The 17750-nt window shown below is 32.3% G+C and overlaps 1 protein-coding gene across 7 annotated transcripts in view; it reads left to right on the forward strand.

Annotated features, from left to right (window-relative positions):
• The window catches only part of slc12a7b (solute carrier family 12 member 7b), a 56906-nt gene that overhangs the window by 19625 nt on the left and 19531 nt on the right, over positions 1-17750 (forward strand). For all 7 annotated transcript variants that reach the window (XM_052595563.1, XM_052595564.1, XM_052595566.1 and 4 more), the window contains exons 2-8: positions 7838-7932; positions 8911-9042; positions 12494-12640; positions 14309-14363; positions 14585-14715; positions 15526-15767; positions 16862-17073. In XM_052595563.1, the coding sequence (XP_052451523.1) occupies positions 7838-7932; positions 8911-9042; positions 12494-12640; positions 14309-14363; positions 14585-14715; positions 15526-15767; positions 16862-17073 (1014 nt within the window). The remainder of the gene's footprint in view (positions 1-7837; positions 7933-8910; positions 9043-12493; positions 12641-14308; positions 14364-14584; positions 14716-15525; positions 15768-16861; positions 17074-17750) is intronic.

Genomic DNA, 17750 nt, shown 5'->3' on the forward strand with positions numbered 1-17750 from the left:
AAAGATATAATAAACTTTCATATATTATAACCACTTAACATAAGCTTTTTAAGGCAAAAATGTGAATTTAAACGATTAAAAATATTGTTTATGATAAAGAAAATGCATTTTGCTATTTAATTTTAAATAAATGTATTACAAATAAATGTTAATTAAAAAAATAATGTATTTACTATAATATAAAATATATAAATATTATTATAAATTATAAAAATATAGTTTATGTAATGTATGTTTATTTATAATTTATAATGGAAATGCTATGCATTTTTTGCTATGCTTTGCAATTTCATTACTAATTAAATATATTAAATAAATGCATTATAAATCAATACATTATATAATTACATTTTTTAAATAATAATATGGTATATTAATAACAATACGAGTAGTAGTACAATTATTATTATTATTATTATTATTTACGATTAACTGTTTTTGACACTGCGACCCAACACAGTACCAATGTGTTATCATTCATGCTTGTTTAAATCAGATATGCCTGTTAGAAAGTGTCTTATTATTGTTTCGGATGCATTTTCAATCATACTGAGCGCATCTTTAGTGTAGTGACACGCCGTCTCTCTCTCTCTGTCTGTTAGCTCCATCAGTCACTTTCCTACCTTTATATCTCTTTATCCCCCTCTCTCTCTCTCTCTCTGTCTCTCTCCCTCGCTCGCCCCTCCCCGTGTCCGTCTGAGTGGTTTAGATCAGGGATCAAGCGCTCAGGGACTGATGTCTCTGGTGTTTTATTGGCAGCGTCACAGACTCTGATCATCAGAGCACAGATAGTTGAGACCCTGGTCGGACCCATCTCACCCTCTCTCTCCGTCAGCATGGAGCCGGGCTCCAGCTCCTGTCTGCGGGGTAAGTGTTCGGCGTCCCGCAGTCCTGGATGTTCGTAGTGCTTCAGTTGTCGTTTTAAGCGGTGTTTGTGATCGTCTGTGTTGAGCTGGATCTCGTGTAGCTTCAACAAATCTACGACTGCACTTCTGGATCATCTCAGGAGGCTGCCGTTTTAATTTTGTCAACCAGAATAACCTTTAATTTTTAAAAGATGTAACTAGTTGCGGTTTGTAGTCAGCCACTAATACAAGCTGAATAACTTCTCTAAAGCAACCAGTGGCGTTAAGCTCGTCTTCATTCTTACTTCACTAGATGTGGAACATCACAGGTATCTAACATGAGATTTTACTCTTGTCAACCGTAGCATAAGCAAATCTAAACCGACTTTAAGTGACGTTTTTGAAGAATGTGGCTAGTTGCATTGAAAAAAGTCATAGTTCATACTTTATTAGAAATGTGAAATTGCTGTTTTGCGATTTCCAAATAATGTAGAATGAGAAAGTTTTCCATTTTAATATCGTCAGCCTAAAACCTTGTCTAAACGGACTTGAAGCGATGTTGTGAATGATGTGACTAGTTGCATTGAGCTAGTCTATGTTTTTACTTCAGTAGATGTTTATTTGCAGTTTATCCAGAATGAGAGATTTTGGTGATTTATTTATTTATTTATCTTTAACTTATATGAGCTAGTCTCCGTTCTTGGTTATACTTAAGTTTTTTTAATTAATAAAAACATCCGTAGAAGCTTTCTAGAATATATTTTGCTATTTTAATGTTGATGATCAGAATATTGTAAACTGACTTTGAGGGACATTTTGAAGGGGTTTATTAATTTTAGAATCAGAAAAAGATATTTTAATGTCGTCATTCAAAATTTTACAACTTATCACTTAAAAGTGATCATCTGAACTAGTGACAAGTTGCTTTTTTTAGACATTAAAGTTACTTTCTGGAACAATATATGTTTGGGTATAAATGTTACAAAACAGAATAGAAATAATGAAGTTTAATACATCTTCTCAAATATAAGATAGTTTGTTGTTTTAATGCAAGTCAGAAAATAACCTCAACATATTTTCTAAACTGACTTTTTTAAGGTTCAAAATCAACTGAGTTGCAAACAACAATTAATATAATTTTGTGACCTTCCCTTGTTTTAGGGATGCTAATCTTTTTATTAATTTATTGCTGGATAGCCATTCTAACATCTACAGTTTTACAAATATCCATCCGTTTATTCATCGATTCATTTCTACTTCTATATTTCTCTCATTGACTCGTTGATTCATTGATTCATTGATTCACTGATTCATTGATTCTTTTTGACGATCTGAATCTAGTGTCATTTTAAAGCGGCAGTGTTCCTATCACCAGTCGTAGAGCGTGTTTATCTACTCCGTCTGACTTTGGGTCTTCTAATAGTTTGACATCCGTGTTGGATAACGGGATTGGAGTGACTCTTTCTGCCAGCGTCTCTTGCTCAGTCAGCCGGTGTAAAACAAGCTCTCGTAGTCCGCTTACAGATCAGAACCAGAGAGAGCTTAGCTGATATAAATAGAGGATGTGGCCATTTATTACAGAGAGACTGATTCACGGTCCCTGCTAATGCCCTGCTTTACCTGACATGTTCACTGCAACCGTTCTTGTGACAATTGTTTCGTTCGGTTCGTCTATTCTAAAAGAGTCATGAAGAAGGTTTTAGTTTTATTGTTGGAAACTCTAACTGTTATGTGCCTGGAAAGGAAGCTGTTAACATGAACTCTTACTGTGTGTATTAAGGGTAACTCAGAGGTGTGTGTGTGTGTGTGTGTAGCTGTTCATCAGTGTTTCACATTCACATGACCTCCCTGCGCTGAATCTCAGGTTCACTGATGTTGACTACAGAAATCCTCAGCTGTGTCGTCTCAGTGAGTCTGTAATCGAAGGACTGATGAACTCGAGGTCAGCTCAGATCCACCTCACGCTGTCCTGAGAAGATGTTTGTTTGCACTGCTGGGTTATTATGAGCGGTTCATGCAGGTCTTTTAAAAATTTGGATTCTATTTACTATTCTACTCATTTTGTTCTGTTTTTTTATATATGACATTTTACTTTTTAAGTTTTTGTTATTTATTATTTTATTTTTTATTGCAAATTTTTAATTCAGTTTTGTTTATTATTTTATTCTGTTTTTTATTTTATTTGACTTCATTTTATTTATTTCGTTTTATTTTATTCAGTTTATTTATTTTGTTTTATTTTACTCAGTTTTACTTATTTTGTTTTGTTTTATACTGTTATTTTATTTCAAATTTTTCATTTTGTTTTATTTCTCATTTTATTTTACTCAGTTTTTTATTTTATTTGACTTCATTTTATTTTAGTTTTATTGTATTGTATTCAGTTTTACTTAATTTTGTTGTTTCATACTGTTATTATAATTTTTTTCATTCTGTTTCATTTCTTATTTTATTCTGTTTTTTTATTTTATTTGACTTCATTTTATTCAGTTTTATTTTATTCAGTTTTACTTCTTTATACTGTCATTTTATTATATTTGTAATTTTTTATTCTGCTTTATTTCTTATTTCTTATTTTATTTCACTTAAATTAATTTAGTTTATTAAGTTGTGTATTTTTTTTTTTTTAGTTAAATTTAATTTTTTTTTTGTTTCATATATTTTCTTTTATATTTTCTTTTATTTTCAATAATATGAAAAATGTGACTCAGATCACCTAAAGATTTTTTTTTTGACCTGTTTTATTTCCATCAGGTGAAAAGGGTTCAGCTGATCATGTGTTAAATTAACAAGAGAGATGAACGTTTCCTCAAATCATGTCTCTACTGCTGCAGAACAACTTAAATTATTATTTGTGGCGTTAAAGGCATGCTTTTGGCCATCTATGATGTGGTCTCTTTTATTAGGATCACTTGATAATCCATCAGTGTTGTCTCCAGCAGAATCAAGTTCAGTCTCTGTAGTTAAGGAAGCTGAATTCTCGCTGCGATCATTGCTATATTTGATCTTTTACGTCCATGATGTCTACAATTCGAGTGTTTGTAAACACTGGGTCAAAGCACACCTCTGTCATGTCTGGAAGAGGAATGGTCTTAAACCAAGAACCTCTCTGTGATCTTGTAGCTCATTTTGGCTGTTACCATCACATCCGTCTGGTTCGTCCGTGGTTTTACCCGAGACTGATTGTAATATAACTATAAAACCTCCCTGAGTTTCCAGTTGCAGTAGAGTTTATGGCAGTTTGGCATGGCATGTGTTCCAGCTTATGCTGCATTGTTTAGATAGTTAACAAGACTTTTTGTCTTTTTTTTCCCCAATAAAAAATATCTGCACATCCTTTGGAAAAGAAGCAAAATTGCTTAAAATTTTAAGACGTTTTAAGACGATGTTCTTAATTGATTCAGTTTTTTAAAATATTTTTTTAAACACAATTTGCATACTTTTTAATGCATTTGATTGATATTTGTTTTTGTAACTTGCTTTAAGGATATAAATCATTTTAGTTGAAGGTTTTTATTTATTTATTTATGTATTCAATTCGCTGGAAAATCACACAAAATACAGAAAAAAAGATTTTTTTTGGAGCCAAATGTCCATCCATTTATTGATCATTTCTGTTCTGTTCACTGGTTCATTCTGCGAGCGAGTATCTCTGGATGAAGGGAGTGCATCGTGCAGCATTAGAACCGTTGAATGAAGATCTGTGACGTCTGCAGTCATATAAGCATATCTGTAATCTGGGTCATTCTGATGAAAGTGGATCACGTCTCGTGAGATTTTACATTACTGTATCAAGTGTCTGTAGATGCACATGTGACTGTGTTCAAAGCTAAACCAGTCACACTTTACAGTTTACAAAAGTTCAGAAGAGATTTCTTTCAAATACTAGCAACTGATCTCGGATTTGTGTGTTTTCTGAAATAAGAAATGGCTGTCGAACTGCATTTCTTGTTGACTTTAAAGGAATAGTTTACCCATGAAAAAAAAAATGCTGAAAATGTACCTTAGGCTATTCAAGATGTAGATGAAGTTGGCTCTTCATCTGAACAACTGAAATCCTTTCAATCTAAAGCTACATATAATCTGAAAAGTACTTGAAGCATTTGATTCTGATTAAACGTATTAATGTCTTGATACGTGAAAGTATATTTACTAAAATGTTATGTTGAGAATGTATTGCTCATGTCCCCATGAAGTTATTAAATGTTATATATTTGAATGTTTTCAGAATGTTCAAAATGTCCAGTTTTTAAAAGTTTAGGAATGTCCACGTGAGAAACAAATTTAATGGAACGTTACATTTTAGAATTTTGCAAACACGGAGATGTTACTTTGAATGTTTTCTTAAGAATGTTCCAGACAAAATGTTAGATAAACCATGTATAAATCCTGTTTTTGTGCGAATGCGTTGAGAATTCTGTTAAAAACATTTATCAAACTTTCTATTAATGTTACTAGCAGAATGTTTAGTTATGTTCATTAGTTATGTTAGGATTCTGTTCATCTGTTTTCTTAGGGCTTTATATATTTTCGGTCTTTTATAATTGCTTTGATTCTGCATAGCTAAAGACCTAGTCATAGTTAAAGACCTCAACCAGGTTCTTACGATCTTAGCCAGCATGTTCTGTTCTGGTGGAGTTGTAGAACTGTAGATTGTGGCTCAACCGGTAGAAACACACACTTTTTGATTAAATGTCTATGTTGAATGCATGTAAAGGTGTTTTAAATAAAACATCTGTCAGATGCGTCTGCGTAAATGCAATGTATTCAGAGAGAGCTGTGACTACAGCATCACTTTAAATTAGGGATGCACCGAAATGAAAATTCTTGGCCGAAACCGAAAACCGAAAAAGAGAAAACCAAGGCCGAAAACCGAAACCGAAACACCGAAATAAATTATGCCAATTATTAGTACCATTGCATTTATTGCTATGTCCGTGTACTAACTTTACTAAAATTAAGACATTGCAATTGCATAAATTAATATTAAAGTTTCAAAGATAATTACAATTACATAACTTATTTTAAAAAAAAAACATAAAAATACATAATTACAAATGATGTAAATATTTATTAAGCACATTGCAACAATGCACAGTGTAAAATAAAATTCAAACTAAAAAAGTATCCCACTCATGTGTATATTTAATAATAATGTACAGGCCTACTGGCCTGCAGAAAGGTTTTAAAATGAACAGTTCTCTCATAAAAACAAAGTGCATTTAGGTGAAGTGCATTTGAAATTTTTCTATGTAGGACTAGAAAGTGCATTACTTCTCCAGTTGGCAAGACTGTTATCACTTCTGGGGATGGGGACTTCAGACAGATAACCATCCAGCTGTTGAGCAGTTGAGCTTGTCATCTGCCTGACATTTGAGACATATTTGTATTTAAATAGGGCCAGGGCATAAATAAACATTTTTATCAAATTAAAGCAGAAATCTAGCAGAAAATCTAGCATAAATATGGCTACAATCTGATATTATGTATGTATATATGTTTGTGTGTGTGTGTGTGTGTGTAGTAGCCTAAGAACAAAATAGCCAACGTATTATTATTATTTGAGGCACTTTCTTGCAGAATTCCACTGAACATATCAGACAACGATGGTGCATTCCACTCATCTGGTGCAGAGACGAGTCTTTTTTTTCTGCGCTCTGATCTGTCTCCTGCGCTTGGCGCTTCTCCGTCTCCAGGCGGGTTCTCCGCATCCAGCGCGGCCTGGATCATTTTGCGTGCGCGCTGCCTTATTTCCGCATCCAAGTAATGGTCATTATAACGCGGATTAAGCACATTCGCGATGAAGTGCAGAAAAGATCTCAGTGAGACGTGTGCTAACAGACTCTATAAGTACTTTTCTTTGTTTTTACTTCGTGGTCCGTCTTAATCTCTTTGTTAGGAGACGCTTTAGTGCTGCGAATAAAGGAATACGAAGAGAGAGAATGTTCTCACTGGTGTTAAGTGAATGTCGCGTGGAGCTCGTGGTCTTCGCTTTGCAGGTGCACGTGCAGGTCGCGGTTTCTGTTTGCGTCATCACAACATTTCGGCCGTGTTGTTTCGGTGATAAAAGTCTATCGGCCGAAAACCAAAAAGGCCATTTTCGGCCGAAAATTTTCGGTGGCCGAAATTTCGGTGCATCCCTACTTTAAATACATTTTCTGCTTGAAATTATTGAATAATGTGTGCACCAAATGGTTTCAAACCAGTTTGCAAATGCACTATTGTTTCAGGCGGTATGAAAAATGACTCTTATGCACATTAGAGCATCTTGTGGTTTCATTGCATAATCATACATTTACATTTATGTGTTTTGCTGATGCTTTTATCCGAACAGAACAGAGAAGCAAGCCAACAATAATCATAACATACAATGCCAGGCTTATTAGACAGCATGCACAAAGTTTACCATTAAACATACTCTTGGCCTTTGCTGTTTACAAAGTAAAACTGTTCAGACGTATTTAATTCTGCATCTGCGGCGTCTCAGAAGATGAATCTAAGAATGAATCTTGGAACAGTGTGTCGTTCTGAAGCTGAATTATACGCTGCTTTGAAATTACAGGTCTGAGGAAATGAATAAAGAGATGTAATCTGAAAATAAATCCTGGAGTGACGCAGCCCGGTCCAGATGTTTATTTAAATCACTGCAATTTAGCATCTATGTATAAGCAGGAGCCCAGTAATTGCATGTTTCCAGCTATACGTTTGAGGAGTTCGAAGTGCTTCTCTGAGCGGCACAGAGTTTGACCAGTGAACCGGAGGACATTGATCACCATCATGCTCTAATTATAGAAAAATCATTACGTCTGACCGGCGGCGGTGATAGGAAGTCTGCTCTTTCCTAATTTACCCAGGAGAGCACACATAAGAGACCATAAACGCCTCTCGCTTCACAAGCAAGCGTCAAATCTCCTGTAATCACCTGTAATCATGTCTTTTTCCTCTCTTTCTCTCTTGTTCTGTCGCTCTCTCTCTCCATCTGTCTGATACAGGTGATGGAAACCCAAGGGAAAGCAGCCCGTTCATTAATAACGCAGATGATGAGAAGGGAACGCTGTATGATGGGAAAAACATGGCACTTTTTGAGGTATCTTCAAACTTAAGTTCAATATTATTGAATATGTCTATTTTTAATTTAATTAAAAAAAATTTGCTAATTATTTCTTTTGTTTTTGACATTTTTTTGGGCTCCATGGCAATTTTGCACATTTATCCTCAATGTTAATTTCAGCAATTCATCTAAACAATTTAGTTTTTCTTTTAATTGTATTTCTTTTTTTATCAGGTGCTTTCATTTTTTATACTAGTTTAGATTCTAAAATACTAATTAATATTTACTAACTAAATTCTAACTCTTAATATAAAATTATGAAACTAATTCCTGATTCAAGACTAATTTTAATAGTGCAATAAATACCACTTTGATGTTTATTTTATAATTTAAATAATATAATAATATAACTATAATATTTTATATACAACTATAAAAATATAAATATAATATTTTTGGTATTACAGTAATATGAATTTTGGTGGAAATGAGCTAAAATAATATAATACAATATATTAATAACAAAAAAGTAATATTTTTATTAAGCAAAATTAAAATATTACATATATTTGCATTGCAATAACAATATTTTTGGTGGAATAAGATATAACATAATGTCATTATTTTAAAAATAAATAAATAAACAAACTGGCATGCTTTTTCTTTATGCAAAAATTTGTTTTTGTATATTGTGGATTTGAGTGTAATATGAAGATGTGATATTTATATTACTGCATTGAAGTCTGAACAAACTGTGTTTATTACTTGGCTTTTCTCTACTCTGTTTTCCACATTCTCGTCTCATGTTTATGATCATAAATAAAGCAGTTCATGGGTCGTGAAGTTTATTTTGGTGTAATTTTAAGATTTGGGACAGACAGAGCTGTTATTACGTCCTTTGATTCTGGTGCCTGCGTGTATTTTTACTCCGGGTTTTTACGAGACATTGTTTGAAATGAGGTTTGAAGTGCATCGTTTGTGTTTTCCTCAAACACATGACCTTTACCCTTTCAGGAGGAGATGGACAGCAATCCCATGGTGTCTTCGCTGCTCAACAAACTGGCCAACTACACGAACCTCACGCAGGGCGTCCGGGAACACGAGGAGGCCGACGAGGACGAAGGGGCCAAGAAGAAGACAGTCAAGGTAACACACACACTGAGAACTCTTCACACATCATCAAAACATTCACATGACTTAAGCTCAAGTTTCAGACCGTTTCCTGTAAATGAAGCACTAGAGAAGCGACATGAAGTTACCTGAGTGAGAGGATGTTTGAGATTTGTGTGTCTGTGTGCTCTAATCAGAATCAAATCAGACACACATTCTCAGCATTCTTCAGCCTTTGTAGACAGGAAATGAACACAGGTTCAAACGTTTGGAATGTCTGATTACAGAAACTTCTCATCGTTACATTGTTTCATTTCACCATTCAGGAAATGCAATAAACCTCAGTCTGAGCCAGGGTTATTATGAGTTAGCTAAAAAAAATACAAATAAAATATTTAATTCTTTGGAGAATTTTTGGAGTTAATATAGTTAACTACCACTAAAACTGAAAAAAAAAAACCTGAAAAAAAAAAAAAAAAAAAAAAATATATATATATATATATATATATATATATATATATATATATATATATATATAAACTCTTTAAATTATTTTATTTCAGCTAGTTGACGAGGCAAAATATTGTTCTAATTTAGTTTTTTTTTTCTATTTTGTACTAAAAAGCAAAAAACTAAAACTTAAAAATGAATACATTTCTGATTTCTGTAAAGCATCATTATACTGTATTAATATTGTTAACTAAAACTAAAAACAAAGTTTGTTTTTAATTGAATTTAAATAAACTTAGCAATATTAAAAAAATCTATATAAAAAAAGTTTAAAGGGGGGGTGAAATGCTCATTTTCACTCAATCTCCTGTTAATCTTGAGTACCTATAGAGTAGTACTGCATCCTTCATAACTCCAAAAAGTCTTTAGTTTTATTATATTTATAAGAGAAAGATAGTCTGTACCGATTTTTCCCGGAAAAACACGAGCGCCTAGAGGCGTTACGTGTGGGCGGAGCTAAAGAATCACGAGCGCCAGTAGGATTTTGTGTTGAGCGCGTTTGGAAGCTGTGACACAGATCCAGAGGCTGAAATTTAACAAGAGCAGCATCAGCAAAGGCGTCTCTATGTGGTATGTACTGAAACTGTATATATTTGCTTAGCGGTTTTGGAAGTTCTACTTTGTCGTCTTTTTTATTTTTTTTTAAGCTGTACATGTGGAAAGTGCAGTTTGATGACAACATCGCATGTTGTTTACTTGATGTGCTTACGCGCCGATAGCTAAGTTAACAACACAGAGATATTTGAAGCAGTTTTACTCACCGCCTGCGGTTCCAACACACGATCGTGACCCTTTTTCATTGGGACTGCATTATCCTTAAGAAATAAACGATGTGCAAATCCGGCATCAAACTGGGCCTTGTTTGTAAAACAAGCATCTTCGAAATGCAGGGAACAAACACAAACACTTGCACAACTCCGTTGATGCTCTGTAAAAATAAACTCCATCCACTGGTCCCTTAATGCTGTTTCTCTTTTGGTAATCTGTGCAGGGTTGTCTTGCCCTGGCAACCAAAAACACACTTCTTTTGTGACATTTGGCGACGCTCTCGCTCTGATCAGTGAAGTCTGTTGTGCTCTCAGTGCTCTGCTATACGGGAGCGCGCGCTCTTCCGGCAGAAGTGCCTCAGGACCCATATAAGGAAATTCCACTCCATCTAACGTCACACAGAGCCATACTCGAAAAAAACTTTCCGAAACTTGTGACAAACCGGAAGGAGTATTTTTGGAACAGAAATACTCCTTCAAACATACAACTTAATTTTTGAAACTTTGTCCATGTTTAGCATGGGAATCCAACTCTTTAACAGTGTAAAAAACTCAGTATGCATGAAATAGCATTTCACCCCCCCTTTAATATATGTATAAATATAAGGTAGCATTTCGCATTTTCATTTACTTTGTCTTGATAAAATAAAATGAATAAAAATAAATAGACATATAAAAAAACTGACTAAAATCCACAACAAATTTACTAAAAACTAACATTTAAATGAAATCTGAAAATGTAAAAAAAATATTGAAAATATTAATAAAAACCATATGCCATAACACAGAACAGTATTTTATTCTCAGCCTCGCTTTATTCACATTAAATTAAATATGACGTCCATATTGCAAATTCGTATTATTCTTATGCAAAGATGTATTAACACATGCACAAATGCAACAGTTTTTCTTTGATTTCCGTTTCAAGCCCAGCGGGCATCAACTTTGAGTTCTCGTGGTTATTGCTGACAGTCAGTAAAAATGTTGAAGCAATGTCCAGGCGATAGCCACAAACCACAGTCCCCATCCAGTCTCCCCGTCACCGGACATCTATCTGTGATTGGACAAACACGCTCTCATTAGTCTTAAACTGAGCAATACATCTCCATTCAGCTCTTAGCATCAGGAAAGATCGCTCAAGCTCCTGGGTTCATCTGTAGAGTGTGTTTGACTAAAGCCGAATCATCTCAACGCGGTATGCTTTTATCTTTATATATGCATTTACTTTTTTTTGGTTGTGTACAGGTTGTGGTTATGGTTTTTGTAGTTATGATGCAACTTGTGTATCAAGATTGAAGCAATCAAAGTGTTGGATCATTTATGATTTGGATGGTTGACATGGATTGCTTCTATTGTAAGACTGAAGGCTTTAGATGCAATAGCACTTATGGTTGAGATTGATGTTGGGTTTGCATTGCATATGTGGTGGTTGATGTTTTGAAATATGAAAAATTGTAAACTTTTTGTATTGCTAGTAAAGTTCTCAAATGATTACAAATAAATTGCACATAACATGTTGAATTAAACATCACATTTTTACTGAAATTCAGCTTTATTGTAAAAATTCAGTTTAACTTGAAGTACTAAAATAACCAGAATTAAAAGTGAAAAAAAAAAAATGTAGCAATAACTAAAAAATACATTGCATGGGTCAAAATAATTTTTTTTTCTTGTATGCCAAAAATCATCAGGATATTAAGTAAAGATCATGTTTCATGAAGATATTTTATACATTTCCTACCATACATTTATCAAACTTTAATTTTTGATTAGTAATATGCATTGCTAAGAACTTAATTTGGACAAATTTAAAAGTGATTTTCTCAATATTTAGATTTTTTTTTTTTTTTTTTTTTTTTTGCACCCTTAGACTGGTTTTGTGGTCCAGGGTCACGTGTAAAAAAAAAAAAAAAAAAAAAACACTAATAAAATGACGAAAACACAATTTAAAACATTTACTAAAAATGAATATGACAACAGACTATTTAAAAATAGAAACTAATTCAAAATATAATAGAAACGGTTATAACTACAACAATAACTGCTGGTATGTGTGTGTCATTTTTAAATACTATAGAAATAAGTTATTTGTGGCATTAGTGTGCAAAACCTATCATTTTTAGATTTTCTGCCTAATTATTGCATGCATGTGCGATGATTTCAAGCGTGCATTTCTCACGCCGTCTCTTCTGCGATGTGTTTGTGAGCAGAGTCCACAGATGGGGACGTTCATCGGGGTCTACCTGCCCTGTCTGCAGAACATCCTGGGAGTGATCCTCTTCCTGAGAATGACGTGGATCGTGGGAACGGCGGGAATCCTGGAGTCCTTTATCATTGTGTCCATGTGCTGCTCGTGTGTAAGTCTTTCATCTGAAATCTCCCGAGCTCAGAAGTCTCTAACACCGCTGATTATTTCTAAACCTCACCTTCACTGAATAGAGTCATTATAGCTTTCCGTCAGGATCTTCAGGAAGCAGTTTATGTAACGTCTGTTAGAGATAAATGAGCGTTTCTAAGTGTGATTAAAGCTGGCACTGACGAGACGGAAGCTAAATCAATATCAGAGCCGTGTCTACAGCCTGTTTTTCTTCCTTAATACATCGCATTATTATTGAGTGGAACAGGATGTTCAATAAGAATGAAAAACACAGGACTGCTGGACTTAATGGGAACTGACTGGATGAGTTTTTATTCATGACAAATGCTAAAAAGTTTGAAAAGGAGGTTGTTTTGAAAATATGCAGAAATATATTTTTTTAGCTAAAAATACACAAACTCACACTCATAGTCTAGATGTTTTTATTTTTTGCATGCAGGAATTAAATGGAAGTGATTGCATGATTCAAAATGATTTCTTCCATTTTTATATATATATGCAAATGCTGATTTATTTATAATGGTCTATTTGTGAACCCCTCCGAATGGAAACGATTCCTGTGAAATGTGTCTGTATCTGGCCGGTAAAGATCACTCTCATCTCCTTCATTTCCCTCGTTAAGCCTGTGGCTGTTAATTGGCTTTAGTCCAGGGATTGAGCTCAAGGACACTCAGATTGCATAACGGCCAGATGCAGACGACCTTTAACTGAACTAACCCTTCCTGGAAACAGAGAAGGAGAAGTGCATTGTTATCTTGATATGATGCTGATTGAGTTCTTTATTAATGCATGTTCCTGGTCTGAATGTGAACGATTCATCAGCGCATGTTATTCTAAAAATAATCTTTGTGATATCAAAATAACTGATTTGACAACTAGTTGATCTTGATATGAAACTTCCTTTACAATGTTATTATTGTATTATTTAATGGTTAATATTATGTAGAATACTTTAATATTTGGTAAATATTAACTTAATTTTATATTTAAATGTAATATATTATTATGTTTTTTTTTTCTTAAATAATTTCTTAAATAATAAGTCAACAAATAAATCAACATTATACTTTAAATTACGTTGTTTTATATAAGATGTTTTTTTTTTAAATAAGAAAGAAATATAAAAAGTAAATATATAAAATGATTTTAATTATTTTTTATTAAATAATGAGGAAAATATTTAAACAATGAAATCAAGATGATACAAAATAAAACAATACTTCATATATATATATATATATATATATATATATTAAATAATATCAAAGATATTTTCAAATTTAAATAATTGTAGTAAATATTAAATTATTGTCTGTTATATTACACATTAGAATTGGAATAATGATTTTTCATATAATTATTAACGTTTTATTTACAAAACCTGTGGACCTTTTATTTTTAATAATAAAAAATATGTTACAATTTAAATCAACATTTTAGTAAATATTGCATTATTTTATATAAAATAGAATTATAATTTGATTATTTTTCTTCTATTTTTTTAAACAATAAGAAAAGCAATTTATTAAAAAAATGTTTTTATCTGAATTTATTTGAATTCTTTAAACGTTTGTAATTTTTGGTGATTTTTTAATTTATTTATTTATTCTGAATTAATAAAATACTGTGAATTTTTTTTTTTTTTCAGACAATGTTGACAGCCATATCAATGAGTGCCATTGCTACAAACGGTGTTGTTCCAGGTAAGACATTTTCTTATTAAATGCGTCGCTCTCAGCTTGTATTTAAACAGGAAATGACATCATGATCTGCTTAAAACCTCAGAAACTTAATGCATGAGCGTTTATGGTGTTCATAGCAAACGAATAGCATAGTAGCGATGGTTTCCAGTAGAACTGCACTGTTTTACCCTGAAGGGCCTGTCGTTCTGTGTCACATTCACTCTTCTGATGTTTGTCTGCAGCTGGAGGCTCGTACTACATGATCTCTCGCTCTCTGGGCCCTGAGTTCGGAGGCGCTGTGGGTCTGTGTTTCTATCTGGGCACAACGTTCGCCGGCGCCATGTACATCCTCGGGACTATCGAGATCTTCTTGGTGAGTGTTGTGTGTGCCGTTAAAGGTTACAGTCAGATTAGGGACAGAAATCCAAAGACGAGAGATTTTAGAAACTGCTAATTAGCTGCTAGGACAAAGTGATCATCTAAGAATAACTTTGAACTTTCGTTTGAGGAATTATCCAATGATTGCTGTTAATATTCATGAGATATTTTTAGTGAGTTTTTGCAGTTGATATAAAACATGGTGATATTTTATTTTATTTTATTTCATTTTATTTTATTTTATGCGTTTTGTGTTAATTGCTGAAAATGTAAAATTAAGCAAAATTGTGAATTTTATTTTAAGGGTTCGTGGGAAAAAAAAACTGTAAAAATGTGACAATATTTTTTTTATTAACATTAATGTGTTAATTAATTAATAAATATAAATAAATGAAAATGAATAAATTAATAATTAAAATAACATTAATTTTAGATTAATGAAAATGCTTAAATTAAATAACAAAAATCAGACTAAACAAATAATAAATTGAACAGTATAAAAAACTAAATATTTTCTAAATAATTTACACATGTAATATAGTACGTGTTTTACAGTCTAAAGTGGGTCTTTATATATACACATTGTCTTTATATGTATTTAAATTTAAAGCATCTTTTACATTTTAGGATGAGAGTTAATCACACAAGGATGATCATATTTGGGAGTCTATGGCATTAAACGATTATAAACCCCTTCTAAAACTCTTATTTGTCAGAGACTGAATGTCTAATAATGATTCCCATCTTTCCCCATGATTTGCTGGATATTCAGCGAACCTCACTGTGTTTCTGTGTTGTGTGACAGACGTACATCGTGCCCAGTGCTGCCATCTTTAAGGCGGAGGAGAAGGAGCAGGAGGCGGATGCTCTGCTGAATAACATGCGTGTGTACGGGACGTGCTGTCTGACGCTCATGGCTCTCGTGGTGTTCGTCGGAGTGAAGTACGTCAATAAGCTCGCGCTGGTCTTCCTGGCCTGTGTGGTGCTCTCCATCCTGGCCATCTACGCCGGGGTCATCAAAACCATCTTTGAACCTCCAGTTTTTCCGTAAGTCATACATTTTATTTTATTTTATTTTATTTTATTTTGTTTTATTTTATTTTATTTTATTGTTTTATTTTATTATTTTTTTTTTAATTTAATTTTTTTTTATTTTTTAGGCACTTTTATATTACTTGCCTAAAAATGACTAGATTTCTTTTAATCATTTTTATTTCACTTACCTAAAAATAACGTTTAATTATTTATTTACTTTATTTACCTAAAATGACTACTTTTTTATTTTATTTTATTTTATTTTTTATATTTTATTTTAAGCACTTTTGTTTCAGTTGCCTAAAATGACTACATATTTTATTTTATTTTATTTTTATTATTTTTATTTCACTTACCTAAAAATAACACTTTATATATATATATATATATATATATATATATATATATATATATATATATATATATATATATATATATATATATATATATATATAATTTTTTATTTATTTTTTTTATTTTTTTTAAGCACTTTTTTCACTTACCTAAAATTATTAGATTTTTTTATTTTTTTATTTAACAGTATTTTAATTTAAGCACTTTTGTTACACTTGCCTAAAATGACTAGGTATTTTTATTTTACTTTATTTTATTTCACTTACCTAAAAATAAAATTTATTTTATTATATATATATATATATATATATATATTTTTTTTTTTTTTTTTAAGGGCTTTTTTTTCACTTACCTAAAAATATTTTATTTTTATTTATTGTATATATTTTTAAGTGCTTTTATTTCACTTACCTAACAATGACCAATTTTTTTATTTATTTTTTTATTTCACTTACCTGAAAAGCACTTTTATTAATTTATTTAGTATTTTTTTATATTTTTGCCCTTAAGCCATCAAAAGCACTATATTACTCCTTGTATTTCATGTTTTACAGCATGGCCTCTTTAAACTAAACAAAGCTTCTTTCTAGATTGCAGCAGCTCTCGTTGCTGTGTGTTTCACTGAACCACAAACATCCTCAGCAGTGTTTGTTTCACAGAAGAACACAGGCTTTCTCAATCACCACAAACCTCCTTACAGTAAACTCTGATTCTTGCTCTGGATTCTTGGTAAAGGCTCTTTTGTTCTCCAGGGTCTGTTTGTTGGGCAACCGCACGCTGCAGAACCACGGCTTCGACAAGTGCATGAAGACAGAAATAATAGACAACGTGACCGTGACCACCAAGCTCTGGTCTCTGTTCTGTAAAGGTCCGGAGCTCAACGCCAGCTGCAATGAATACTTCAGCCTCAATAACGTCACCGAGATCCAGGGCATTCCCGGCCTCACCAGCGGAGTCATTTCAGGTGAGAGCCTCCATCATATTCACAGAACCTTGAATGGGTTATATACAGTACAGACCAAACGTCTGGAAACATTACTGTTTTTTATGTTTTTGAAAGAAGTTTCTTCTGCTCATCAAGCCTGCATTTATTTGATCAAAAATACAGAAAAAACTGTAATATTGTGAAATATTATTACAATTTAAAATAATAGTTTTTAAATGTATTATACTTTAAATTATCATTTATTTCTGTGATGCAAAGCTGAATTTTTAGGATCATTATCACATGATCCTTTAGAAATCATTCTAATATGATGAAACATTATCAAAGTTGGAAACAGTTCTGCTGCTTAATATTTTTTCAGAACATCTGATACTTTTTTAGGATACTTTGATGAATAAAAAGTTAAAAAAAAAGAAGATATGTTTTTGAAATATAAATATTTTGTAATAACAATATACACTACTGGTCAGTAATTTGGGGTCAGCCATTTTTTGTCTTCTTTCTTTTTTTTAAATAAAATCAATGCTTTTATTCAGCAAGGATGTGTTAAATTGATAAAAAGTGATAGTAAAGAAAATATATTATTAGAATTTTTTTTTATTTTGAATAAATGCAGTTCTTTTTAACCCTTTATTGATCATATATATGAGACAGCAGAACTGTTTCTGACACTCATAATAAATCAGAATATCAGA

This window comes from Carassius gibelio, chromosome B24, assembly GCF_023724105.1.
Source record: "Carassius gibelio isolate Cgi1373 ecotype wild population from Czech Republic chromosome B24, carGib1.2-hapl.c, whole genome shotgun sequence".
Classification (NCBI taxonomy): Eukaryota; Metazoa; Chordata; class Actinopteri; order Cypriniformes; family Cyprinidae; genus Carassius; species Carassius gibelio.